Here is a 27,666-nt window from a genome sequence, read left to right on the forward strand (position 1 = left end):
TTTTTTTCCCTGCAAAATAAAAAAAATGTGAGACTCTTCAAATTTTTACTTCTGGAAGGCTTTAAAAACTTAAAAAAAAAATAAAATTAAAAGATACAACTATGGTTTACTGTCTCTCAGAAATTCCACTTCACATCTGGGTCGGTTTGAGAGCACTTACAATAGGCTAATGTGTTTAAAAGCCAATTTAGGTTTACTTCCTCCATCACAGTTTTATGGCTGAAAATGCCATGAACCAGTTATTATAATTTGTCTGTTTAACATATGATCTTTGCTTTGTTCATTTTCTGGACACTAATATCCAGTTGTCCAGTTGTCTGCTGATGCATCTTTTAAAATACATTTTCTTCAGGCAGTCTTCTGTGCTGAAGCTGAATTGCCTTTTTTTTTTTTTTCCTCTTTCATTATTTTTTTTTTTCCCTATTCATCTTCTCTATACACCTGCCTTAAACATCTCTATTGTCTGGAGTAATGTGGAAAGGAATTAAAAGCAGTAAAGTATTGACCTAGCTGATCTGTTTGTGTGTGATTCTTTGATTCCTTCCACATTATTCTGGACATCCCACTCTTTAAGAAACTCCTTAATTTATGAACATATTTCTTATTACACTATTGTGAGAGGTCAGATGGTGATGTTTATTAGTACCTCACATTTTTTTCCTAAAAATTATTTGTTCCAGTTGTTTCCTTATACATCGTTCAGATACTACTGCTGTTGAAAGACTCTCCTTCTGATATCTTGGTCATCAATCCCCTGCCTTAGGGATGACAAAATCTGATTGGGTCTCTGTATATACTCTTCTTCTTGTGGAAAGCATAGCCCTATTGTCTGGAATAATATGGAAAGAGTCATAGAAACTAAATTATCAAAGGTAAGTCAATATTTATCTTTGGTGCTTGTAAATGATATCAGATTAACAACATCTGAAGACTGAAGCTCTCTGTTTATCCACAGGAAAAATCAGTAAAATTAGCAATTTATAAATATCCAGACTACCATCATGCTTCAAAACTGGCTGATAAGAAATCTTACCCTTAGAAATTATATACCAAATGTCTGTACCTATTCAGGCACTGAGTGCTTCCTAGGTCAGTAAATACTTTAATGTAGGCATTTATTTACAATAAATTGGATGCATGCAAGTATCACAATGACTGCATACCACTGCTGAGTCTTCATATAGTGAAGATTTTCTATTAATGCTACTCTAGAACTTATAGTTAAGAAGAACTAGAACTTAACTTCTAGTTAAGAAGAACTACTTCTGCTTAAGAACCTAGAAACATATAGACAGAAAATTGATTCCAGTTTTCCACCTGATTTCTTCTCACATACAGATACAACTGAAAATCATGTTTATATGATTTATATATGTAATAATTATTATTTATATAAATAATACTATGCATATAATATTTAAATAAAATAATGTTAATATTTATGGGCAGTCATTCAAATACGTCCATGAGTGTTCTTATATCCTGAAGAATAGAAGACCCATAGAAGGCAGAAGTTACCTGCTAAAGAGAGAAAAATGCCTTTACTTACTATTCCTTCTCACACTGCTTCCAAAAAGATGCAAAGCTTCTCCCAGAACACTAAAGAAAATTCAAAATCTTCTAAAATATTTTAGAACAACTGAACTGTTTGGAACAATTTTAAAATTTTACACTGCACAAATTTAGAAGGCAAATTTTGTACTAGATAATTTTCAGCAGAAGTGATACTTGGTCTAAAAAGCAGTGAGTATCCAGGATTTTAAGAGACTTTGCTGTCTACAAGATTTTGTCTATCCTGCTGCTGCTGCTCACCTTACAGTTCTTGTAGTTGCAACATAGGAAAAATCCCTATCAATGTATGTGCATACGTGCACACCATTCGTTTTGCTGAGCTAAGTGTGACTCAGAAGTGCAGTTCAGCAGTCCTTGCTCAAGTCGGTTTTTTAGAATAACCTCAAAAGCAGTATTTGCTCCTTTAGATGAACCCAGTGAAGTTGTTCATTGTCACAAGGATAACACCTGCCCCAGAAATGATTTTAGCCTTTTGAAGTTTCTAATACACACATATATACATTTTCTTGTCCTATTTAAATGGACAGTTCAGTATCAACCAATTAAGTTTCTGTTATTTCTGGGTTTGCTTTTTCACACCACCATCACCCTGCGGTCTAAAGTATCAAGATCCACTAATCTGTACTAAAAAGGTTACGAAACCAAATCATTCTGTAATTATTTTCAGTAATTATAATCTAACAGTGGTAAATGGCAGGATTTTATTAAGTTAGCCTGGCTTTCTTCTCATTTCATTTGTTTTTATGGAGCTCTCATTTTAAATTTGAAAGTGAGTATTAAGGTTTAGTAGTACTGATTTTTCAGCATGCTATTAAGTAGCATCCATTTTTCATCTAGTTTATAGCAGCAGTCTCTTGGGGTTTTAAACAGCTGTGTAGAATGTTTCCTATTATGGAACTAGTCTGTTCCTTCTGCTCAACATTAAGCAGTTTATTAAAGTGGATTTTTATGGTGTACTGGTTTTGAACTAGGGCAACAAAGATCCAATTCTTCTACTTGTGATCTACTTTCTTTAACTTCCAAGGGAGGAGAAAGAATATTTGGGGTAATCAGAGACGGATGGTGTTTTTCAACCATAACTTCTAAGTCAGTCAATTTGTCTGTAAGAGCACTTGTATACTAAGTGGACATGCAGCCTCACATTCTTACAACATGTGATGTTGCCAGAAAAAGCAAAATAGGAACCTTGAAGTATAAAGAGGCTATGATTTGTCTATTGTCACGTAGAAAGTAGGAAACAAAAACCTCAAGAAGCTTGTTTTGTTAGAAAAAAATGTGTCTCTAGAAAAAAATTATCATGAACACCACTGATAATGAACAGAGTGCTGGCAGTGTGTGGCTACTGTGTAAGAAAAGCTTGCATATTATGTTTTGTCTGCAGTTTTGATAAGTGTACTGTTGCAAGTTATGTTTGCTACTTTTCAGTAGTTTTGTAAGTATTTGGGTACTTTCTTGCACTCAGTCAGGAAGTCAAGGAAAGGAAATCTGAAATTGTTGTCCACCATCAAGACCCTGCTTCACAAAATTTAGGGAAGGTGTTTAATGCTCAGTTTCAAGAAACTGGTCTGTTCTGCATATATTTATTAGTACATATAAATAATGAAGGTTTTTACTTGCTTATAAATTTCAGCAAAATAATTTTCATTTGAAACATTATTTGCTGAAGGGGAGAAGGAAGAAAAAGTACACATTTTTGATACTCTCTTGACACTGTAGAGTATTTATTTTGTACAGCCTGTAATTAAATCATCTAAGGTGATATTTCAAAACTAAAAATGAAAGAAACAAGCTGTATGTTTGGAGGAAGATTAACCTTATTTTTCTCCAATCAATCAGTGTTCTGTATGTTAATATCAGCATAACATGTGTGGTGGGTTGACCTTGGCTAAGGACCAAACTCTTACCAGCAGCTCATTTCACTCCCTCTCCTCATCAGAGCAGGGGGAGAAAATAGTATGAAAAAGCTCACAGGTCAAGGTAAATATCTGCAAACCATGTACCAGTTACCATCATAGGTTAAACAGACCTAAGCTGGGGAAAAAGAGTTGAATTCATTGTCAATTCAAATAGATTTGGGTAGTGGGAAACAAAGACAAAAATGAAAACACCATCGCCTCTATTTCTTGGGCACAATTTTACTCCCTCACTTCTGACTCCCTTAACCCCAATCCTAGAGTAATGTAAGGGGATGGGGAATGGGGGCTGCAGTCAGTTTACAACAGCCCCTCTCTGCCTCACCTTCCTTCTCACCCTGTGCCCTTGCTTCTGTGTGGATCCTTCACAGGCCACAGTTCCCCCAGGGAATATCCACCTGCTCCAACATGGAGTCATCCTTGGGCTGCAGGGTGGCTACCTGCTCCACCATGGCCTCTCCAGGGGCTGCAGGGAAATCTCTGCTGGGGCACCTGTAGCACCTCTTCTACTTCCTCCTGCTCTCACCTCAGTGCTTGCTGGCTGTTTCTCACACTTTTCCCTATACTCCTCACTGCTGGGCAATGTTTTTCCCTTTCTTGCCCTTTCTTGCCATTTATCTGAGGCACCACCACCTTGACTGCTGGGCTGAGCTGTGCCCCTGCCGTGGGTCCATTGGAACCGGCTGTGTTCAGCATGGGGCAGCCCCAGCCTCCCCTCAAAGGGAACACTGCTGCAGTGCCCCCCCACTCCCCACTCCTAGCACCTTGACATCTAAATGTCTATACCCAATAGTGCTATTGTATTCCTTATGTAGTATGTGTTGCTGCTAAATATGCTATTTTACACCATACAAGAAATTGTAGGCTGGATAATTCTTTGCAAGGGCAAATTTTCCTCAGGACAAGATGTTGGCCTTCGTTGTACTGCAAATGCCCAGCAGACTTAAATGCACTGGCAAAAAAAACCCTCAAAAACTAAACCCCAAACCTTTAGGTCTACTTCTCACAGCACACAGTCACTTTTTTATGATGTTCATCGCTGTAATTGTTTGCTTAAATCACAGGGAAGGTCCTGAGCTGAGAGGAATGACACATAATTCTTCAAAATACACATTCAGTCAACTTAGATATCATTTGATACATAGAATTCTTAGTGTCATTAGCTACATCATCCAGATGACCATGTATCTCACTGAATTTTAATGGCTCTTTTAAATATCTTGCTTTGTTTCCATGATATCTTGCCTTCTACTGATTTCTGCTTTTCATCTTTTGAAAAATCACTTTTCTCAAGACTTCCCAGATTGCATCACAGCAATTGGAAAGCCTGGTAGGAAGGCAGAATCTTCAGAGTATATGTGATTTTCCATTCATATTGATAAAAAAGATTTAAGCAACATTTATTACCACAAATGTTTGGGGGTTTTAATGTGTACAGTTACACCTGCTCCAAAATTGCAAATGGGTGCCTCTGCACCCAAATGCCAGGAAGTTTAGCATTGAGATAAACAAGACTTGGGTAAGCCAGACTGCTCTGCAGTCTTGCATGGTATCTTCTGTACTGAAGATTTCCAGACTGTGGTATGAATACCACTAATGTCATGTGAGTAGTCTAAGTGGTATAAAAATACTGTTTGAAGAGGCTGCTTATATACATGCATAGTCTGATACAGAGCTGGAAATGTTGATGCTTTTGTTGTCACAAATGATGGTATCTTGTGGGGGGGGCAAGGGGGAAGTTAGGAAATGCCTTCTGTCAATTAATTAATCCTTGTAGATGTAAAAAGGAGTGAGTAGGGACTAGTTAATAGAGCATGGTGGTATAAACGAAAGATGGTCTTTACTGAGTAAGCTTCTGCCAGGAAATAGTGTCCTAGGTGTTTGTTACCAGTGCTGTGACTTAGCTAACTCACATGCAAATGGTGTGCAGGATAGGCTAGGGTAGCCCAGCAAGAGTCTCTTTACAAGACAAGACTGAATTAAATACATGCCATGTGAACACCTTGGATTGTCTAGACTTAATTGTAAACTCTCCTAGCCAGAACAAAGGTGCTGAAAGCCTTGAATGGAGCCTCTGAATTCCACTGTAGAATCAGTAAGCAAGAATAATTTATGAAGGTGGTACAAGAGGTAACAGTTTGGTACATTTGTGATTTTTTCTTCTGTTAGTACTTAGTGGAACCAGGGTAGTCCAAATACAGCAGTGTTTGTACATGTCAGTGATGCCCTGAGCATTCAAGCTTAATTCTTGCAAACCCTTTGCAGTGGAAACAAACCTCTTTACAACGGGAAACATTTATAGGGAGAGGTAAAGCATTTGTTGCTTTTATTTGGCTTAATGTGTTACACAGAAATTCAATGAAGTCATTTTAATCAGTTTACCCACTCAAAAGATTTGTCAGTCCTAAATACTTTTTTTTAATGGGTGTATGTTAATTACCAATCCAAAATCAGTAGTGTCCGAGAACCATTACTGTGTGGCACTTATTGAAAGCACATTGTGAAACAAATTAGCATTATATCCTTGTCTGTGGTTAGACATTCTCTTCTTCAAATAAATGAACAATTTATTTGCTAGCATTTTGCATTCTTGGCAGTTTCAGTAGACTGGCTAAAGCTTGGGCAGAGCATCAGACCAAACTATGCTCTTGCCAGTTAGAAGCAGCTCTACAATGTCTTTGTACATGCTCTCTGAATAAATAATTCCTGTTTCAAAGGTTGCCCAGATTGATATTTTTACTTTTATATGTCATGTTTCACTTAATAATCTTAATGCTCTTATGTAAGTCTTATTTCACAGTCTGCAGGGCAGGATAAAATATTCTTTAATTTATAAAAGTATAGATCAAGCAAAAGGGAAACGACTGATTTGTCTTACTGGATATATTTAATAAATACTAAACTTAAGGAAAAAAGAATTGTGTTAACTGCTTAACTCGAGAACAAAACCTATTAAAACTGTTTTGGTTTAATGCAGTGGTATTCTTTTTTGCTATAATTGACACACATCACTTTGACTCAATTTTTTTTTTTTTTATTTCCATTTAGGACGTGTAGGAACACCTCATTTTATGGCCCCAGAAGTGGTAAAAAGGGAACCTTATGGGAAGCCTGTAGATGTTTGGGGTTGTGGCGTGATCCTTTTTATCCTGCTAAGCGGTTGTTTGCCTTTTTATGGAACCAAGGAAAGATTATTTGAAGGCATTATTAAAGGAAAATACAAGGTAAATGACAGTATACCTGAATCCTTTTCCAGTAAGGTAAGCTCTGCTGGTAAAATTTCTGGAAGTTGTTTTTTGTACTTAGCCTGATATAAATTTGAAACTTATAGAAATCTGTGTTACATAGGAAGAGAGATGATTTTCTGTCTCCAGTCTATCTTGTTCCTGCTGTGTTTTGTATTAATGTTGGTAATAAGAATATGGGAATATTTACTCAGATGAAATAATAAATGGGTGCAACAACTACACTGTGGTTGTACATTTAGCTCAATAGGAATGCATAAGGTTTGGCTGTGAAGTATAACATACTGTATGTTTCCTTAGGTTTATAGATCATTTAATTTTTTTAATCAACTGAAAGAATTATCATAAAAGCTGGTCATCATATTGTCTTGATGTAAAATAAAATGCATGTTACTGTAAATACATAGTTACATGTTTTTCTTTAAAGTATGTAGTAAAGTGCTGATGATGATTCAAAAGGAACCACTTAGAACTGAAAGCAAATCAGTGTGCATGCAAGATAGGCATTTTCACAACATAAGTATCCTAGAGCCCTTGTGGAGACAAATTTAAAGCTTTGACTTCACTTTTTTTGTGGTTTTGTCTAAGATCAGTTTGCAACTGAGGTCATAAATGAGTTGTGTATTAACAAATTAAGAGTGGAAACTCCTAAAACTGCCTGACAGTACGTAGTACAGTTTAGAAAGTATTTTATTATGTGAACTTAACAGTACTCTGCTAAAATATCTTTAAATTTTGTATTCCTAGAAACAACAGGATTTCTTCATGGCACTAGTTTTGGAATTGCTTAGACTGGTAGATGTTCCAGTTTCACTTTATGGAAGATTTCTTTATGAAATCTCTTAAACAGCTAAAAACTTCTGGAAGTGTACGAGTTAACTTTTCTTTGTTTAAAAAAAATAATGTCATGGCCAGTACATTGTGTCTTCTCAGTTCCTTCTCTGTTCCTGTTTCCACAACGATATGTCTATTCAGTGAAAATACTACAAGAGTTTTAAAACCATCTTGCTGCAAATTTGCAATTATCTTCCTTTCATTAAAGCTGAAAATAAACTACAAATCACAACTATAAATGTGCATTTCATAGCCAGATAATGTTCTGAGTGCTCCAATGTAAAGCAGTCATTTTTTAGTAAAACTGATATATTTTAAGTAAAATATACCTCTTTAAACAAAGAGATTATAACATTGGAAAGAATCTGGTTATATTTTTGAATTTTTATTTAGTACCTTGTAAAATTAGCAGTGTACTATCTAAATAAAACTTAAGTTCTTCATAAATTGAAGAAATACATGAAATAGCTTAAGACAGAATCCTTTATCAAAGAAAGAATTTTATTTAGTATGGTTTTATCATTCCTGCCCATGGCAGGGGTGTTGGAACTAGATGATCTTAAGGTCCTTTCCAACCCAAACCATTCTATGATTCTATGATCTTGACTAGATGGACACAAACCTGCATATGCACAAGATGAAAATGTATTCAAGCTCATCCCTCGCATTGTTGTCTCCTACAGTTCTGCTCTAAAAAGAGTTGCGATTGCTTGTATTGTTGATCACATGTCAGGCTTTCCTGCCCGAGTGGCTGAAGATCCCTAACTGTTGTAAAGTTGAAAGGAATTTATTGGGAAGAGCTGTAGTCCCTGACACCTGTGGGACAAGACCAGAGTAGTCCTTAACAGGCATTAGCTTACTCCCCTCATACTCAGCATCGCTGGCATGAAATTGTGGGTTGACCTAGACAGACTATCATGCCTTTCCTTGTAGTGATTTCAGGAGTATATTTAACTTCTACATTTATCATATGCATAGGTAACTGTCAGACAAAGCCTAATTGTTTTTTCTTTTTCTAGTGAAGGGTCACTTTTATCTGAATAAAACGTAGCATAAGTAGAAAATTGTGCTGCGATTATAATATAATGCCAAGTATATGTCAGCTTTTATGTAATACAGAGCTCACTTTTCAATTTTTATATGCTATTTCAATAGCATCTAATGTATGATTTTGTAAGTTATTAACAATCTTAGAAACTTCCTTTTATATTTATTATAATAAAATGGTTACAGTACCAACCACTTAAATTTCTGCAGTTACTTTACATAAAAGGTTCTTTTCTATATTCTTATTACTAATTTAATTTCATTTTTTTCTTGCTTGTAATCAGATGAATCCTAGGCAATGGAGCCATATTTCTGAAAGTGCCAAAGATCTGGTACGCCGCATGCTTATGCTGGATCCAGCAGAAAGGATAACAGTATATGAAGCACTGAATCATCCCTGGTTAAAGGTAATAAAAGCAGTCGTTGACATACCAGCTTCCTCTTCAAGGGAGAAAAAAAATTTGTTTCTTTATTTCTTTGAACTTTTCATAGTAGATGTGGCATTGTAAAAAATATGTCATAATATGATTCAAATACTTTATGCAATTAGAGCCTGAGATTTTGATAATGACAAGATTTGAACTCTTGCTTAACAGCAATAGCAAACTCACTTAGGCATCTTTAGCAGCATCAGAGTATAGACATTGGAATGGGAAATGATGGACATGTTGCAGATTTAAGAAGTGGCTAGTACTGGTTCAGAGCATTTAATTTTCTGTGGCAGAAACTGAAGAATTAACTATTTTTCTTTGTTATCCTCTTTATTTTCTATAGCGTGGGTGCAGGGTAGAGAGTCATAATACCAATAACTTAAACAGGTTACTTATTTGGAAAGGGTGCTATTCTGATCTCTGCTCCTGGACTGTATATAAAGTTATACATTAGACAAATATTCACACATACAGAAAAAAAAAAAAAAAGACCACAAAAAAAAAGAACATGGGAAGCACAGACTCATCTGTTCTTCTCCTTCCAAGTAAATGGTCTATCAGCAAACAGAGCTGTTCTTCCTCTTCTCTGCTGTCTTTCTGGCTCTGACTCTTGTATTCCAAGCTGCAGAATGGTCTAGCTTATAAAAGGAGGGCAGGAGTGTGTACCTCTTGGGAATAACAGTAGTTAAGACACTCTTCTGAACATTGGGAAACTGTGGGTTGAAACCTATCCACTTGAAAGGAGCTGATGCCATCAGCCATCGAGCTTGCACTTCCTCCTATGTTGGACGTGTACCCCATCTCCCAGGCTTACCTGAAGTACCAAGCACCCCTTAAAAGAGTGCTTGAACACATTGCTTCTCTGGGAGTAGCAGAACTACTTCATGTTTGCCCCTTTCAAACTTCAATGCTAGCCACAGACTGACTAAAAGTACAACAGTTAAATGAAAGGGTAGGGTCTTACTGCAAAGTAGGAAATAAAATTACAAAAATAAAATACTCCTGGCCCAAGTTAAGAATTCTTTCCAAATATTTTTCTCTCTCTCTATTTCTTAGTTTTCCTTCAGTTGCAACAAATCTTCATTCTCCTTAGGGTGCTTATAAGCTGGTACATTTCTTGTCTAGCTTCCTAATGTAGTGAGAATATTAAGAGCTTGTTTTTAACGTTTCTTTTGTTTTGGTTGGGGATTTTGTGTTGTGGGTTTTTTTAAGGAGAGAGATCGCTATGCATACAAGATTCATCTTCCCGAAACAGTAGAACAATTGAGAAAATTCAATGCAAGAAGAAAACTAAAGGTAAAGTGAATGTAGTGCTAAAATAATGTAATTAGATAACTTAAATTTTGTGTGATACTTTATTCATTTTAAATGCACTAAGAGAAATCTGTACTCTGAAGTCAGCAATAAAATAACAAATTGAAACAGTTCACAGTTGTTTGTTGCAATGTCCTGTTAAGGGTGTTCATCCTTTCTCAATGCATAGTTTTCAAACTAAATTTCAGCACAAATTGTCAGATATCAACCCAGGTGTGTTTGAGGTCTTCCTTTTAAGTTAATTCAGTAATACTATGTAATACGAATTATTGGAGAGGAGAGAATAGTACAGTGGCTTCTGTTAATACTGTGTTACATGTATAATAAAAGGAACATAATGTTTTAATGTCTTCTTTCAGGAAGAGCCAAGACGTATTCTTCAGTTTATCCCCTTTATGTTTAACTATACACAAGATTATTTTCTAGCTATATTGAAAAGAATGTTAACATTTCAGCCCAAGACAACATGGTTTCCCCCCAATTCCTATCTTGGAAAGTTTAACAGAAAAACATTTTAAAATTCACTGAAAGGCTGAGAAAATAGAAGCATGCAGCATTACAATTCATGAGTGGTTTTTATGATTTGTAATAAAACACAGAATCAGATATACATATTGAGCTGCTGCTTTGCAAAAACTTAATGTAGCTGCAACATTAGGATGCAACAGTTGTCGTAGTTCATCACAAACAGCACTTTCTCTTAGGTGGTTTGTATGTCCAGGTAATGCTTTCATTAAAATGTTGGCTAGTACATTTCAGAATATGACGTGTTTTCCTACTCTACATGCAGTTTCAGATCTTTCCCAGATTTATTGCAGTGAAGCAACTATATTTAATCACCAGAGAGGTTTTATACCTGTGCTATTTTTTTTCTACCATTTTAATCAAAGCACTGTTCTACAGAATGCTTCATGAAATTATCTATTGTCCATTTTGCCTGCTGCAAAACTTGCTCCTGTGTAACACTCATTCTGGGAGTCTGAGATTAATACATTTTCATATCGATATATTATGGATGTTAAATATCATAGTGCTGTCAGTGTCAGATTCTGACCATTTCTCAAACAACGACATATTGTGTTGTTTTAAAGAGTGAATTTTTGTACTTGCTAAGCCACCCAGTCTAGGTAAGAGGGGAAATGGAAATAAGTCTCCTGTCCCAAGGAACAACGAATAGCACAAGAGGAAACAGCCTCAAGCAGCTCCAGGAGAGGTTTAGGCTGGATATTAGGAACAATTCCTTCCCCCAAAAGGTGGCCAGGCATTGGAACAGGCTGCCCAGGGCAGTGATGGAGTCACCATCCCTGCAAGATGGAGGCCTGGAAGACAAGGCTTTAGTGACATGGTTTAGTGGTGGCCTTGGCAGTCCTGGGGAATAGATGGACCTGATGATCTTGAAGGTCTTTCCCAACCTGGTTGATTCCATGACTTCAAATTAGAAATTTTGATTACATTATACCATGGGAATTTAGGCTTCGCTCTTATTATTTTAAAATAATAAATAAATCCTCTTGCAAATAATGTATTTACTGTTTATTAGAGTAGTGTATGACCAGCTTTTCTGTTAGATACGATCACTGGTAATAGTGAAGCAGAGCCAAAGACCATAAAATTTATTTACTCTTCACTGAGAAAGTCAACACATGAGAGACCTCAGGAGACTGAGTGATCCAAGATGTCTGGAAATGTTCATTATCCTTCTTTGCGTAATTTAGACTTTATGGGTATTTTTATTCAGGGGGCAGTACTAGCAGCTGTGTCAAGCCACAAATTCAACTCCTTCTATGGTGACCCCCCCGAAGAGCTGCCAGACTTCTCTGAAGACCCCACCTCCTCAGGTATTTTAACAGAAAGTATATTTACTGCAGTCAACCTGTCTTAATGCTATACTGACTAGAGTACCAAGTATTTAATAATTTCACATGATTTCTTAAAGTTGCATATTAAGTTAACAGTTAAATGTGAAAGCATAAATAGTTTTTCATAATGGTGCTAGTGACTGGAGAAAATGAAGATAAAATCTCTGCACAGTTGTAAGTTTCTACAGAAATCTGTCTGATTTTGTATTTGTTTTATGTACATTAATTACAAATGGTGCTATAACCTCATGTTTATATTACTTGAGTGTAAAAGCTTACTGAAATTTTGTCTTGAATTCTTAGGCAGGAGCAAGGTTCTCATACCTTACTAATAGTTATTTATAGAAAGAAAACTTTGTGTACCAGAGTTTCTTGAGCAACTGTTTTGGAGAACAGTATGAATTGTCTCCTCTTTAGAATATATTGGACAGTATTTCTGATGCTATAACTCAGACCCCCAGATCTTCAGAGACAGACAATACCTGTACTTCAGGGACCTCCCAACATACTTCAAAGGGGAAGATAATACCTTTGCTGTGCTCTGAGCACATAGCTAGGCCTTGGGCAGGACAGTGATCTTACTCCAAGTAGTCCTTTTGTCCAGGAATTCAAATAACCTGACAGTCCCTATAGTAACACAGACCTATCATAGTTACGTATCTTAATTCTGATATAATGTTACTCACAATGTTTGCAGTGCAAAAGTCTGGGTTGGTCTGTCTGAACTAAAATTAGGATTTAGGATCAGGTTAAACAAACTTTCAAGAAAAATCTAAGGCAAATAGGACTCTCTCTTATTTATCTAAACTGAATAGTACTGGCAGAATATTTTATGTATACACCAACTTTACTGGAAGACATTTCAAGAACTTAATTACAAGTGATGAACTGTGTGATAATTCTTTTTCCCAGTATTTTAATAGGTGAGAAAATTACTTATTGGCTGCATATGTTAAGTGTTCCTTTTTTGCTTTTTCATGTGAGCAAGTAATTTTCATAAATTATTTCAATGTCATTAACATAGGAATTGGGGGCAATTTTTTTGGTTGAAATTCTTCAATTTCATTTCTTGGAATTCAGTTAAATTGCTTTGTCTTTAGAGATGCACACTGCTCATCATTTTTACATAAATGAATGGGAATCTCAGATCATTTATTGAAAATGCCTAACTTCAGGCAGCTAGCTCTTGAATACTTGATGCACTTGTAAGTAAGGATCCGTGTATTCTTTAAACAAAGAATAAGTCGATTTTACTTCACCCAGAATTACTTGCAGTTCTTTAATTCTTGTTTCAGTTACTTCCCCCATTTCAATAAAACAAGCAGGCCACCAGCATGATTGGTAGTGGCAACTTTCCTAATCTGAAAACTGCAGTTCCTCTTTCCAATTTCAGTCTCGCATCAACAGGGCATGTGTCTTCCTCATATAGTGATGTAATTGCAGATATCAGTATGCAGCAAAGGTACAAGTTCTATTTTTTCTGCTCACAGAATATATGAATCCACTACTCGTGAATTCTACACAATATCTGTGCTGGATCCATTTTTATCTTCTGTTCATCTCTGAAATAACTGAAACAATAGCTTGGATTTCTCAGGAAAGCATAGTTGTTCTCTAAAATAACATTGTTGATCTCACTGATGGGAGATCATGGTTATCAGGAAATCAGGCTAAGTGAGTAGTTTTCATGATGTGTCTCTGACTGACTACACTAGCTGATAAAATATTTAATATCACTGATAAACACCACAAATTTCAGCTTCTGAAATTGCTAGATATGGAAATCTATCCTCTTCAGAAGAACACTAATAACATTTTCAAATATTTCTAGTTTGTAAAGATAGGTTCTTGTAATGCTTCTAAACCGAACTAGTTTATAGAAATTAGACATAAAGCTCTTGAATTGCAGTGGAAACTTGGCTATGTTAAAGGCTATTTAAGTTTCCTTCCTAACAGCTCATAATGTTATTCCAGACTACAAACTCTAATGAAGAGCATTTAATATTTTACATGTTGCTGGTTATTTAATCGTCCCATAAAATTTCATGAAGCTTATCATTGAATTTAAGGGATTTGTCAGAAATGGGCAAATGTGAAACTCACACCAAGATAAAGATGCAAAAATATAAATGCTTATTGGGTTATGCAAATTATGTATCCTGTCCTCCTCCAGGTCTTTCTAAACACAGAAACAAAAAATTTCAGTTCTTTCTTTTTTTCTGGACCAATCTAGAGCTGTTCTTGCTCAGAGTTCAGTGAACCTGGGATTGCTGGAACCTTTGAGCATCTTCCTATACTACCAGACAGCCTGGAATATGAAGGCACTATAGGTAGCAAGTTAGGCGACTTTTTTAGATATAGAATCACAAAAGATATTCTTGTTAGAGAGCTTTCCAATGAGGGTCAGCAAATTGTATAACTAAATTAGATGTCAATGAACACAGATAAATTTAATCTAAATTCAACCAGGTATTTTTCTGTACACATCTTCCTTTCATTCATAGAATGTATTAATAATTATTGGTTCTCACAGCTTGTTCTGGGTGATCTATTTCTTCTTTAGTCAGCAGCTGTTCTCCAAAGGGCTAGACTTAACCCGCTATCATTCTGTTGGTAACAAGGCAGAAGTCAGTCTTACTAAATTTTGAGAAAGTATGACAAAGGCTTTTAAAATGTTTTGGAAAATTAGGTCAATATTTTTAAACTAAAATAATATATCTTTGCTACTGATAGGCTGTGTTCAGTAACTTCTTTAGTAAAGCCACTAAACAGCTCAAATGGCAAACATCTTGGGAATAGTTTTTTTGCTAGAATGTAAAACATCTTACTTCCAGGTTGCCTGTCTTCAAGAGTTGTAAATGTCAATTTCACAAATCAGTGAATGTTTTGGATATTTTTAACATACTGAAACAAACATAAAACAGAAGTTAGCAATCAGCAGCCCTAAAGGCTAAATCTGGCACATGAGAAAAATTGGCCCAGTAAAAAGTATTGGAAGTGGACCATTAAATTAATTAGTTTCCGGAGAAATTACAATCGGTTTGCTCTCTGCTGCCCTTCTCCATCCAGCTTCCTTCTTTCACCTCCACCCTCCCTGGCTGTCCTATTACCTTACTGCAAATTAGATTAACACAGAGAATTTCCTCTGCTTATGTCATATGCTGACTGTCCCCTCAGGGAGAGTATGGGGGTATAATTTTCAAGTGTTTTGGCAAAAGGCTGAAGAATGAACATCACCACTGTAAAGCTTTTCACTTCTCCTCCTTTTGCTTCTTCAGCTTCCCCATTCTGCAGCAGCCCAAGGAAAGGCTCTGGAATTGTTTGACATTTTAACTTGGGAAGCTGAATTCAGGAAGTCAGTTCAGTTTACTTTGGAGTTTTAAGTAGATTTCTGATGTTAAAGTTTTTAGGCCAACAGTTAGAAAAAAACATAAATTGAAGAGGGTGTTTATAACTTTGTGTTTCCAAAAAATTTTTTGTAGCCACCTTTTCAGAATTACTGAGTCAGTGTTGGAGTTAAGCCAGTGAATAGCCCATAGACTTTGGAAAACTATATAACTGATTTTTAGATTAAAGCAAACCTTACCTTTTGGATGAAGGGCTTTCCTCTATAATGCCTGCCTGAATTTCTTGGTTTATAGTGTGAAATGTGACTCACAAGTTTCAGAGCAGGTTTTTGCTGCAAAAAGTCTTAGATTCCTGTAAGGCATCTTATAATGTGTTTTCGGTTTAACCACAAAGGTACAGCAGCATATTTTATAAGAGACTGACTGACCAAGTGTACATACTTAGCTTAGGCTAACAAATAGCACTGTTGCAGTACTTCCTGAGCATTTCTGTGCTTTCTGAGCTCTGTGGTAACAATAAAGGTGACAAACATAGAAGCAGTGCTTTTGCATTGCACAGAGAGCAGGCACATTAAGTGTACATCAGTGTTTCTAGCTTGTTTTCTCAACTGCAAGACATAAATTTCACATGGCGTTTTTACAAATGCATTTTGATATTTTGTCTCAGGATTGCTGTAAATTGAAATTTTCATTCTTTTATTTTGTTCTACTATTGTCATATTGAATGAGAAAATTTTAGCGGTATGAGATCTTCATTTTCAAATTTGAAAGTAATGATAATGGGGGAAAAGCTAAATCAGATAGTATTTCAGAGTGAGATCAAATAGCAAATATATGGCCAAGTTGTAAGATCACTGTTTCCAATATACATTAAACTAGCTTAATGCACAAGTTAGTGAGTGCTTAGTAGTTTTACAGGATTTAGATTACAGGAAAAATGGGCAGTATAAGTCCATATCTTAAAAACTATCAGTCTCATTGACACAAAAAAAGAAAAAGAAATCCTGTTGTTATGCAAAAATTTCCACTTACTTTGTAAATATTTGCAAGGAGCCTTGTGTAGCATTTTTCAGCATGACTGCTTGAGGGGGGTGGAAAATCATTCACCTTATAATTTACTGTTATTAATTCCTTATCTAGTATTACAGGTATAACTAACTATCAGGTTTGACATCATAAGTTTGAGTGTTTCCAATATTCCATTATTATCTTTATAATTTTTTAGCTGTTGAATCTTCTGGTTCTGGTATGTTTAGATACAAAACCTTTTAAGTATATAAAGTCATTACTAATTAAAAACAATAATAAAGTGGTTGTGTTTCTACATGATTCTCATATTGGTTCTCACTGAAACTTTGATAAAAATAATTTCAATATAATATTGCTAAATTCTAATTAGTAAATATTAGTAAATTAGTATGACGTTATGCTTCATTTACAGTATGTTGAATTAGTTTTTTCAGCTCACCTTTTATGATAATCTTACTTGAAATAATTTTTTGACCATGAGTTTTTTTAAATAGTTTAACCAATGTTGGAATAGGTCTAGCATTATAGATACCTAACACTGCGCACATGTGCTACCTTCCCAATGCCAAGTGTTTGTTTTCCTCCCATCCCAGCCTGCAAGTCCCATTTGCTTCAGACATAGAAACCATATTTAAAAAGGGGGGGGGACCTTGTCACTTTGTTCATACTATTTTGTGGCTAAACTAGTGTGCTAGGTTGCAGCTTTATAAATCGCGTGTTCTGAAATCTTCATACTGTTTGTTGTTTGTCCAAATGCTGCCTTCCTACTAGGACTTCTAGCAGCAGAAAGTAGGTATCCCTTTGTTTTCCTTTAAGGCATATCATTCAGCTATGGTGTGTGTCTTTGCATGTTTAAAAATCAGCTTTCTTCTCTTCTCTTTGCTATTTTCAGTTTTAATACTGCCTGTTCAAGAACAATAGCCTGTACATTTTTGACTAAATCTGTCTATAATTTTGAAAGTATAATTAACCAGGAGTGATATGTTTCCCAAGGAATTCTGAAGATTCTAGTTTAGAGGCAGTATTAAAATTACCTAGGTTTTTTTTTTCTTTTTTTCAATATTTGCAGCACAACTGAAATAAAATTTTATTTTCATTAAATTAATGAAGGATAAAATGGTTTGGGTTTGCATTTTAGTTCCAAAATTTATGTTTTCATGGACTAATGGGCTTTTTTCTCCTAACACTGAACATATACTGTAATATCAGTCATACATTCTTTTCTTGCTATCCCCTTGCATGAACTTTCTTGACCATTCTGTGTTGATGTGATACACAATATGTGCATATGCATTTTGTATATGCATACACCTGATTTAATTATCCAGTATGTGTCTTCTTAATGAAGGAATATTACTGACATGTAGAGAGGAGGTTCTGCTGCAAGTTAGCTGCACGCTTCATGAAAGATCGAAAACACAAACACTTCTAAAATCTACAGACTAGACTAGACAGAGGAGAAGGTGTGAAATTCTAGACCCTTTGATACAAACCACAATCATTTCAAAAACAAATTCAGTGTCTCAAAATACAAGCTGTAAAAACTGGGGGGTTTCCTGCATCATTTTAAGATTTAAGGCTAACAGTTCTTCCATTCTAGGTCAGGGTAGCACAGCATATGTCCATGATCCATTTCTGATCGAAGTCATGGATTGTTTGGTTCATTCTTTTGATGTTACAGGTTGTGCAGGATGTTGCTCTTTGTCCTCCTATTTCCCTGTCTCAGAACGCCTGCCCAAGCTGAGACCATGCACAAGGGCTGCTGCAGTGCCCCATCCCTGGAAGTGTTCAAGGCCAGGCTGGATGGGGCTTTGAGCAACCTGATTTAGTGAAAGGTGTCTCTGCCCATGGCAGGAGCTTGGAACTAGGTGATCTTTAAGATTCCTTACAACTCAAACCATTCTATGATTCTGTGTATCTCCCACCTTATTTTGAACTATTATAGGCATATATATACATAGATATACACACTCGTGCTTTGGCTGTCATCTGTTCTTACAGACATAATTGCTCTGGAATGTACCAAACAGCAAAGAGCAACGAATTACTGTGCGAGGCTGGAGGCATCTCAGCTCCAGTGGTTCTTGCAGATGTGGTTTAAAGTGATGAAGAGATCTGATAGTTAATCTAAGAAGTTACATCAGCACAAGTAGTGGAAAGGTACCACCAATGTAAAAGAGTCTTTTCTTGCCTTTAGTAGAAACAGTGTATGTTTAGTAATTTCTTTACAGAATTAACAGGAAATAGTGGTGTTCTGTCATACACATTTTTAACTCCTGTCCACTGCTACTAGGGCAAACCAGGCCTAAAGTGAACAGTTTTAAATGTGTATGTGATTGTGATTTGAAAACCTCAGCAGACATACTTCATCATTTCCACAGCATTTTGATAGTGCTTAATTACCTAACTGTCTAAAATATTTATGCCTTGTGTTTTTAGATTATCATAGTCAGATGCCAGCAAAACAAAACTTACTGGAAGCATTGATTTATACAGTTGTCACTAAATAGTCATTTAAAGGTGTAAGTTTCTGTGGTCTTGAAGCAGAAGTAAAGAATCTTGGTTTTATTTTTCATATATGAAAAATGAAAAATAAATCCATGAAACTTGAATCTCACATTACAAAGCTGGTAAAACTTACCTCATTCTCACTTCCCCAATGTGCTGTATCAGAATCTTGCGATATTTATAAAATTTTTTTTTCCTAAAAGTAACTGCACTTTGCAATAATGCCCATGCTTGGTTTTATGAGATTGTGTCCAGCGACTTCATTTAGTGATTCTTATTTTTTATTTCTCTAAAATGTAACCATTTCTGACATTTTTTTCTTCTCTCCTTCCTGTATGTGCTAGCCTGAGACATCTTCACAAAGTGAAACGTAAATCCTACCTTCTGAAATGCCTCTGCTTTGAAAGCTGGAGTTGTTTTTTAATTTCATTTACAGCAGCTGCACACAAGAAGGCAGCCAAGGGATGAAGCTGGGAAAAATCAACTTATGTTGATTGTAGATTGACTGGCATAAGGATTGAATTGGGATATATAGAGAAATTGCAGATTTTGGTTTGTCATTTAAAAACCACTGTAAATCTTCAAGGCATAGTTACTTACCTATTTGTACAACATAAAGAACAGTTGAAAAGGCTGTTTATAAGAGTGAACAGGTTTAAAGTGACTGGTTGGTGTCAGGAACTTAATTTTATATGGTTCCTCAAATCTGAGGGGTTTAGAGATACTCAGTCTTTAATAAAAATATACTATTATTATAATGGTTGTCATAAGGTCTTCTGCAGAGTCGTTTCCTGGATTACTAATTGCAGGACTTGCAAAAAGGTCACAGTTTTACAGCTTCGTACTTAAATGAGGTCAGGCTTCCTGTAATAAGTTTTCATTGCTCAGACAAATCGTATGACTGACCAAGAATTAAACAGGCATTTGTAATCTTCAGTATTTAAAAAAAAAAAAAAGGCAAAGAATTATTTTACCCTCTTTGAATGTATTTGTAGTCAGAATGTAGTCTTTGTATTTTGCAGCATGATCCAAGTCTTTTTACCCAGCCTTTTAGTCATACATAGTTGCAGATCACTGCTGCCTGAAAAGAAGTTACTAGTTCTCTATATTACCTGCTCCATGAGAGAGGAAGTCAGTTGTACCTGCCTGGTTTGCTGAGCCTTGTAAAAGCAACCATTTGGAGTGCTTTATGGTGGAGACATATTACTGTTGGAGAATATGTAGGCAATTTTGGGAACAATATTTTAAATATTCCTTTTATTCTCTTCTCTCTCTTGTGGGGAAGAAGTAAGCAACTCCTACTGACCTCTAAAGTTCAGTTTCTCTAGCCAAACCAATCTGTTCCAGATTAGAATAGCTAGATGTCAGGATATAATAACAGCATTTTATTTTACCAAAGCTTTGTCTGCTTGCACCTTTATTGAGCCAGTGCCCATACCAGCCTCAGATGGTATTAAGGGCACTGTATGAGAACTAGAATTCAGTTGTAAGAGAGAACTGCTTCTGAATCACCATCTCCATAAATGAGGTAACAGAACCCACAGGAAAATAATTGTGATAAATTTGACTACACACCAGGTGAAGAAATAATCCCAAATTACTGCCTTATAAAGCAAATATGTCAAACTGACAAATAATAGAACTGCCTTAGTAGGAAGAAAGCTACTCTGTTCATCTCCATCTTCTTAGAAGCAATTTGGTATCATCATTAAAAAGTCATTCCACTAGCTATAAAAACTTATCATGTACCAGTACTGGCTTCAGAAGAGTGCCATAAGCATTCTGACCTTTTTTTACTATAGTGAAAACCCATAGTTTTAAACTCTTCAGACTTGTCAGCCCCAAAGGAACTGTGAATAGTTGCAGCCATCCTTTCTTAGGTAGTCTTACAAGAATACAAGAAAGACAAGGTTCTGTGCATGGCCCAGAATATCACTGCTCATTTGAACACTGAGAACATATATGCATTTACAGTAGGATCTCACAGAACTGTGTTCGGTATTGATTTTGTTACTATTAATGTGGAGAAAAGTTTCCTTCCTCTATCACTGGAATTACAACCTTTCCTTTGCAATTGTACGTGTATATATCTTTACAGTAACTTAAGGCATAGGGTGAGATTCATCCCACCTTAGTGGTTGGGGCTGCTTGAAAGTTCAGGGCAGTAAGCAACATTATCTAACAGTTTACTTTAGGGAGTCTTAAAGCAAACAAAGCAAGCCAGTCAATTTAGTCAACTTTCATTTTCCTGCTTTCCTAATATTTCTGCATCATTCTAATTTGTGAATTCTGTTTGTAACTGCTACAGGCCATGAGCAGTCTAAGCTTTTAGATTGTATAATAGCTCATTTAAGTCCTTCTCTTATCATCTATGCTGAGGCTAAAATGGGTTCATTGATGAAAGACATTAAATCCTATTTCTAGAGGACTCAAGCTTTAATTATAAATATTGATTGCTTTTACACTTTCCCCAGAGATTAGAAATTTAACTTAGATGTGATGGAATATGAATCTTTTTAAGGACAGGTGTACTGTAAGGATTGCTTAGTTTTATTTTATGTAGTATCTTTTATCTGAATTTAAAACTCTTCTGAAAAGTACTCCTCAGCTTTTAACCAGATGTCTGTAACAGAGAGAATTTAGGTGTTCACAAAAATGCCTGTAGAATCGTTCTGTCACTATTTTATGCAATAACATGCTGTCAGTATATTGCTACTGTGCTGTTTTCTCATGCAGGTTCCTGTTATTTGTAAAAAGCATGAAAGACATGGCAGTAGATACAGCATAAGATCTTAGGTAAAAAAAAAACCTATAAGGTAGAACTGTGATTCTGATTGATTAGCAAAGTCACTGTCAGAACCTCACATCAAATTTAGTAAGTATATTCTTGGAAAATTTGTTTTACAGCCATCTATTCAGTGCAACCAATGGACAGGAGAAAAAATACCTAATGAACAAAGCTTAATGTTTTGGAATTCCCAGATATTTAAAAGGTTGTTGAAATGCAAACAAAAAAAAAAAAAAAGTAACTTTTATTTCTATTTGAAAGGCCCAAAGTATTCCACAAAATAAAATTCCCAAAGTAATATTGTCAAATAAATAATGTCATGGTCCAGAGCATTCAGTGTTTCACAATAATACAGACAACTTTGATCATACTTCTCATTGGTATTGGTTTTGGTTTTGGGTCATGTTTTGGTGTTTATGAGCAACATTAAACAGAACTAGAGACTTAAGATAGCCAAGCCTTAAAATTTCCAACTGTTCTCTTGAGTTTTCCTTAAGCACTCCAAATACATTTTGAAAGGGGTTTGAATCCAGAAAGCAAAGTTGTGTTAGAAAAGAAAATAATTAATTTGAACTCTGAGCATGACAAGAACAGAAATAGAATTCTGACAAATTTCCTTCTGCTAACTCCATCCTGGAAAGTCAGGCAGTTTCCTTCAGGCTTGAAGATGTCTAAGTTCATCAACCTTTAAGTGACATACTGAAAACGTTAAAAGAAAATCTCAGTATAGTCCCTTTTGAGTCCCTAGGTAGTATTTTCCTTCTTTGCCTTTAAGGCTTAGCCCTGATCTCCCCATGCTAAACCAGCAGATTCCCAGACCCTGTATTATCTGTTTCCTGCTGTGTGTCCCAGTGTGGAAGCTGTGGCTCAGGCAGAAGAATATGGACACTTTCTTTCAGCTGAGTATGCTTATTCATTATCAAAGACAGAGCAGTTTTTTCTCTTCTTCAGTGCACCTGACCCCATGCATAGCAACTACAATAAGACAAACCATTAGTTTTATTTGCTTACTAGTTTTTAAAGGAATGTAACTTAAACTAATACATCAGTTGGAAATAAGTAGTCAGACACACTCAATGGGAGAGGACTAAGAAGGCTTCTTGCTCCTGAGCTATGAGTTGCGAGTAGAATACTGTAGTTCTTAACCTGGGTGTACAAGGAATGGTGAGGAGAATCCTAGGTTGAGATTTGTACTAAATGTGATGCAAGTTTCTAAACTTGTAACTTACTCATGCAGCCATGAGGTCACAAGCCTTATATAGTAGGGTTTGTGTATTTTGTTATGCTTATTCCAGTTTTGCAAAGTTTTCAGAGAAATCATTAATTTAACTTGTTTCCTTGTGTGACTAAGAGAAGATTAGGTTTTTGTTATTGTTACATTCTGAAAATGCAATATATTATAAAAGGGGTTGTGCTAAGGAAGGCTGGTAAGAATTGTTCGTATAGTGAAGAATGGAATTTTAAGAAATATGACAATTTTCAGATATTATCTGTCTTGATAAATGAATAAGTAAACAAAATAAGCATATTAAGGAGAAATTAGTGAAATTCAGAATGCGTAGAATTCTATACCCTGAATTAAGAATTTATGAAAATACATTCACTGTCAGACACCATTTTAGACTAACACTGGATATGCTAACATCTTTCCAGATGCTTATGCCACTGCGGAAAAACTGAAGACATGGGTTGTTGTTAGATAAGCCAAAATTACTGTTCTAGTAATGCACACAGGTGGCAGCCACCACTGATACCTGATTTTTAAAACAAGTTGTTCCACAAGAAACCAATATGGGCTGTTTTACTATGGATTTGTGTTGTGTTTCTGTATCCTCCCCTGCTGTGAATTCAACTCTTCTCAAGGACTTCCACCTTCCATAATGCCTCCTGTTTCTTCTTTCTGTCCCCATATCTCTTGCTTCTCTTTTCACCCATACACCATATAAAAATCATCCCCACCTTTCTATGACCCAAAGCAATCACTGGTCAAAAGGCAGCAAGTGCTGGGTCTGAGATAACCAGGCTAGCAGAACAAACAGAACAAAAAACGGAGCTCATGTTACAGCCTTTTTTACCTTCTCTGGAGGACAGAGCAGCCAGGTCTTTCTCTCTCTTCCCTCCTCTATCCAGATGCTGATTTTAAAAGATTTTGTGAGAGCATTGGTTCTTTAAAATTTTTCTGATTTCAAATATGTATTTGAAGTTGGCCAGCAGTTCAAAAAGTGAAAAAAGAGAAGGTTGGGGTGAGAACGGTGAGGATAGGCAGATAACCCAGGTAACTTAATAAGACATCATTAGAAACCATGCTAAAAGAGAGCAAAGCAAAGCTTAATAAAAGTGGGCTTTAACCTCTTTTCAGTTAAATGATTTCTTACGAATAATTGCACTATATATGGGCACTGTTGATAGACATAAAGTTTATTCAGTGAGTTTTCCTGTAGAAAAAAAAAATTAAAGTTCCTGTTCCAGTTGTACCAGGTGAAGTCAAAGTTTCCCTTCCAAAGTTCAGTTTACTGTGAGTCTTTGCTTTATTGATTTTTATTCTTTCTCTTTTTTCCTGTTTATTGCCCCATAGGAGCAGTCTCACAGGTGCTGGACAGTCTGGAAGAAATTCATGCACTTACAGACTGCAGCGAAAAAGACTTAGATTTTCTTCACAGTGTTTTCCAGGATCAGCATCTTCACACGCTACTAGATGTAAGTTTTCTGTGCTAAGCAGTTTGAATGTGCTTCTGTATCTGTTGCTCATTTTGTATTTTTGAGGGCTTTTATTTTATACTAGCTATACTGCAGTCCTGTGGACTGAATAACCACTGGTGTATGAACTGCATCTTCTGTTTTAGTGTCATTTGAGAGGACATTTGCTCTGCCAACACTGTACAATGAAAACCAAAAATGGGAGATGGGCATAATCAGAAGATGCATTTCAAAAATGCACTCCTGAATCAAATGAAAATGCTCATGTGGCCATATAGATGAAGACTGGTTTATTACTAAATGTAATAAATGGATACCTCAGTGAATATCATAAATCTAACAAGATGTCAAGGTTTTCTCGTAGTAGAAGACACCCAGCTATCTGATCTACAGGTAGATGATTATGGTTGTAGAAACTTTAGAGTTTCTGAAAAATTGTTGAATGCTTTAATTCCTATATGCAGCTTTGTAGGGGTGTGGTCTGAACGTAAATGGTGCATAGTTCCTCTGGTGCCCAAACTCTTTAGAATGTAGTAGATGACTTGTACATTTCTTACACTTTGTGTAGTGAATAGTAGGCCACCTGGGTTCTGTGCATCCTTCAAGTTCACAGATTCAAATCCACACACACTTCCTTCCGGAAGACGACCCAGCTGCAGGGTTCTGAACTGGCCTGTATGGGAACATAAGCTTTCTAGTGAAGCTTCCCCACAATGTAGCTCAATGACTCAAAGAGCCATAGATAGTTAGCTGTTACGTGATGAATGCATTGCTTTGGCACAAGACTACAGTTCTAATCTTTGTTCTTGATAACTGCTTATGCATTTTACATTAAACACTCATTGGATAAATTATATGAAGCATACAGGAAGAAGGTATTAGGAGCTCATGACTTTCCTGAAGTGCATCTCCAACAACTCACCTTGCAATTTACATTAAAATTTGGGGTTTTTTTTCCCTCAGTAGGTTCATCTAGCTTGTGTTCCAGACGCTTACATTGCTCTGTCTTTTTATATCACAAGCTGCAGTATAGAAAGGTGATCAGATAATATGAATAAGAAATAAACACCCGGACAGGAAGAGAATAACATGAGTTTAATAAGAATCAAAACACTTGTGTCACTCATGCAGAAAGGTTTTAGGTATTTATTAACCATTCTCCTGTGAGGAAAGGCTGGGAGAGTTGGGGTTGTTCAGCCTGGAGAAGACTCCAGGGAGACCTTATTTGCAGCCTTTCAGTTCTCAAGAGAGGCCTATAAGAAAGATGGAGAGAGACTTTTTAGCAGGTCCTGTTGAGATAGGATGAGGGGTAATGATTTTAAACTAAAAGAGGGGAGCTTCAGGCTGGATGTGAGGAAAAAATTCTTTACAGTGTGGGTGGTAAAACACTGGAACAGGTTGTACAGAGAGTTGGTGGATGCACCATCCCTGGAGACATTCAAGGCCAGGCTGGATATGGTTCTGGACAACCTGATCTAGTTGAAGATGTCGCTGCTCATTGCAGGGCTTTGCACTAGATGACTTTCAAAGGTCTCTTTCAACCCAAACTATGGTTCTATGTTATATAACTTCTTGGACTTTGACAAATCAGATGGCCTTTGTTTAAGCATTTTGCTGTATGACAGGTCTACCAGACATTAGCTCATGCTTCTGCAATGCTTTTACTTTTTCCTGTTCTTTACAATACCAGTCTGGTTCATAGTACTTCATTAATGATCTGGTTTTTCTGTAATGATCTGCCATAACCTTTTAAAAAAGAAAAAAATTCAATGAATTCATAACATTTTGCCATCCTTGTATTTAAAAGTCATAGTCACTCTCTTGGACAGAAAGGGATACATGTAAATGCACACTATAGTAATATATTTGTGAGAACAAAATGTTATCAAAAAGTGGTTTTGTTTTATTCTGCTATGTGAAAGGGGAATGATAGAATTACATTGATACTATTCCAGTTTCTGTTTGAACTCTGAAAAAATCATCAGCTGTACTTGGATGAAGTTCTGTCAAGGAAACTGTTTACCCCTCTTGGAGTATTTGGGGGTTAATGAGGCCAACAAAACACCTGTAAAGCATTATATTCCACTAAGTAGGAATTTTCTAATCTATTGTGAAGTTGTGGCTATCACTTTGCATTAAAATTACTGTTCCTCTTCCTTGGCCTTTTTCCATGGTTAAATTTGTTCTCATGTTCCTACTCTTTCTCAAGAGTTATCCTTGTTTTTAGGTTAGGCACATGATGATAGATCACTCCTGTGGCTGAAAATACCTCCTTTTGCTTCTGAACTAACTTTTTTCAGAAAGAAAAAAAAAAAAAAAAAAAAGAAAGTAAGAAAGAAAGGTCTACTTTTGTGTTAAGAGTGCAGATTACCCACATGTTTTTTAAGGTAATATAGGTCACAAAATGGAAGTCTTCTTTCTCAGTAATTCATTAACCAGAGTTATGAGAACAGAGGTGCCTCTGAAGGCCATAGAAGGCAGTGTTTCTGTCATCCTATAGATTGTTTTTAATTGATTCATTTATGTATGTTTGTTTAGATAGCTGTATCATGGCTCTCTTCCACTGTACTTGGGTGCCAAAACTTTTCAAAACAAGGCGGAAAAAGGTGCCACCTACTTACAAGTAATTTATATTCACTCCAGGCCAAATCCTGCAATACACCAGAGTATCCTGATGTGGGCTTATTGAATAGTTTAATTTTGTGATTTTTTTTAATTTCATTTTTGTTAAATGATTTTACAGAATCCCTGTATTCTTTGAGTATTTTTTTCCTGTACAAAAGTCGCACAATTCATTACTAAAAACATCATTTTATTTACTGGGGAGTGTAAAGAAAAGGGCCTTCTAGAAACAACCATTTAGAAATATTCACTACCTAAAAAAAAGTAAAAATAAAAAAATAATTGTTTAATAATTGATGTTTCTTACAGAGTAAAAGTGTAACTTTGGGTTGGACAAATTTTATTTTTTTTTTTTCTCACTTCTGTTAGAAATATCATGATCATGAAATATCATGATCAAAATTTTGGCAAATGCTGTAGGACAATCCTGTCTGTGACATAGAACTGTCTCAGTTTATGC

At 35.8% G+C, this 27,666-nt stretch overlaps 1 protein-coding gene across 1 annotated transcript in view; it reads left to right on the top strand.

Annotated features, from left to right (window-relative positions):
- The window catches only part of CASK (calcium/calmodulin-dependent serine protein kinase (MAGUK family)), a gene marked incomplete at its 3' end in the record, with an annotated part of 84,323 nt that extends 59,739 nt beyond the window's left edge, over positions 1–24,584 (top strand). Inside the window, exons 6-11 of the mRNA XM_010020835.1 lie at positions 6,534–6,709; positions 8,896–9,018; positions 10,255–10,338; positions 12,095–12,194; positions 17,363–17,380; positions 24,463–24,584. Coding sequence (XP_010019137.1) covers positions 6,534–6,709; positions 8,896–9,018; positions 10,255–10,338; positions 12,095–12,194; positions 17,363–17,380; positions 24,463–24,584 — 623 coding nt within the window. The remainder of the gene's footprint in view (positions 1–6,533; positions 6,710–8,895; positions 9,019–10,254; positions 10,339–12,094; positions 12,195–17,362; positions 17,381–24,462) is intronic.
- Positions 24,585–27,666: the final 3,082 nt, after the last annotated feature.

This window comes from Nestor notabilis, unplaced genomic scaffold (genome assembly GCF_000696875.1).
Source record: "Nestor notabilis isolate BGI_N333 unplaced genomic scaffold, ASM69687v1 scaffold3608, whole genome shotgun sequence".
Taxonomy (NCBI): domain Eukaryota; kingdom Metazoa; phylum Chordata; class Aves; order Psittaciformes; family Psittacidae; genus Nestor; species Nestor notabilis.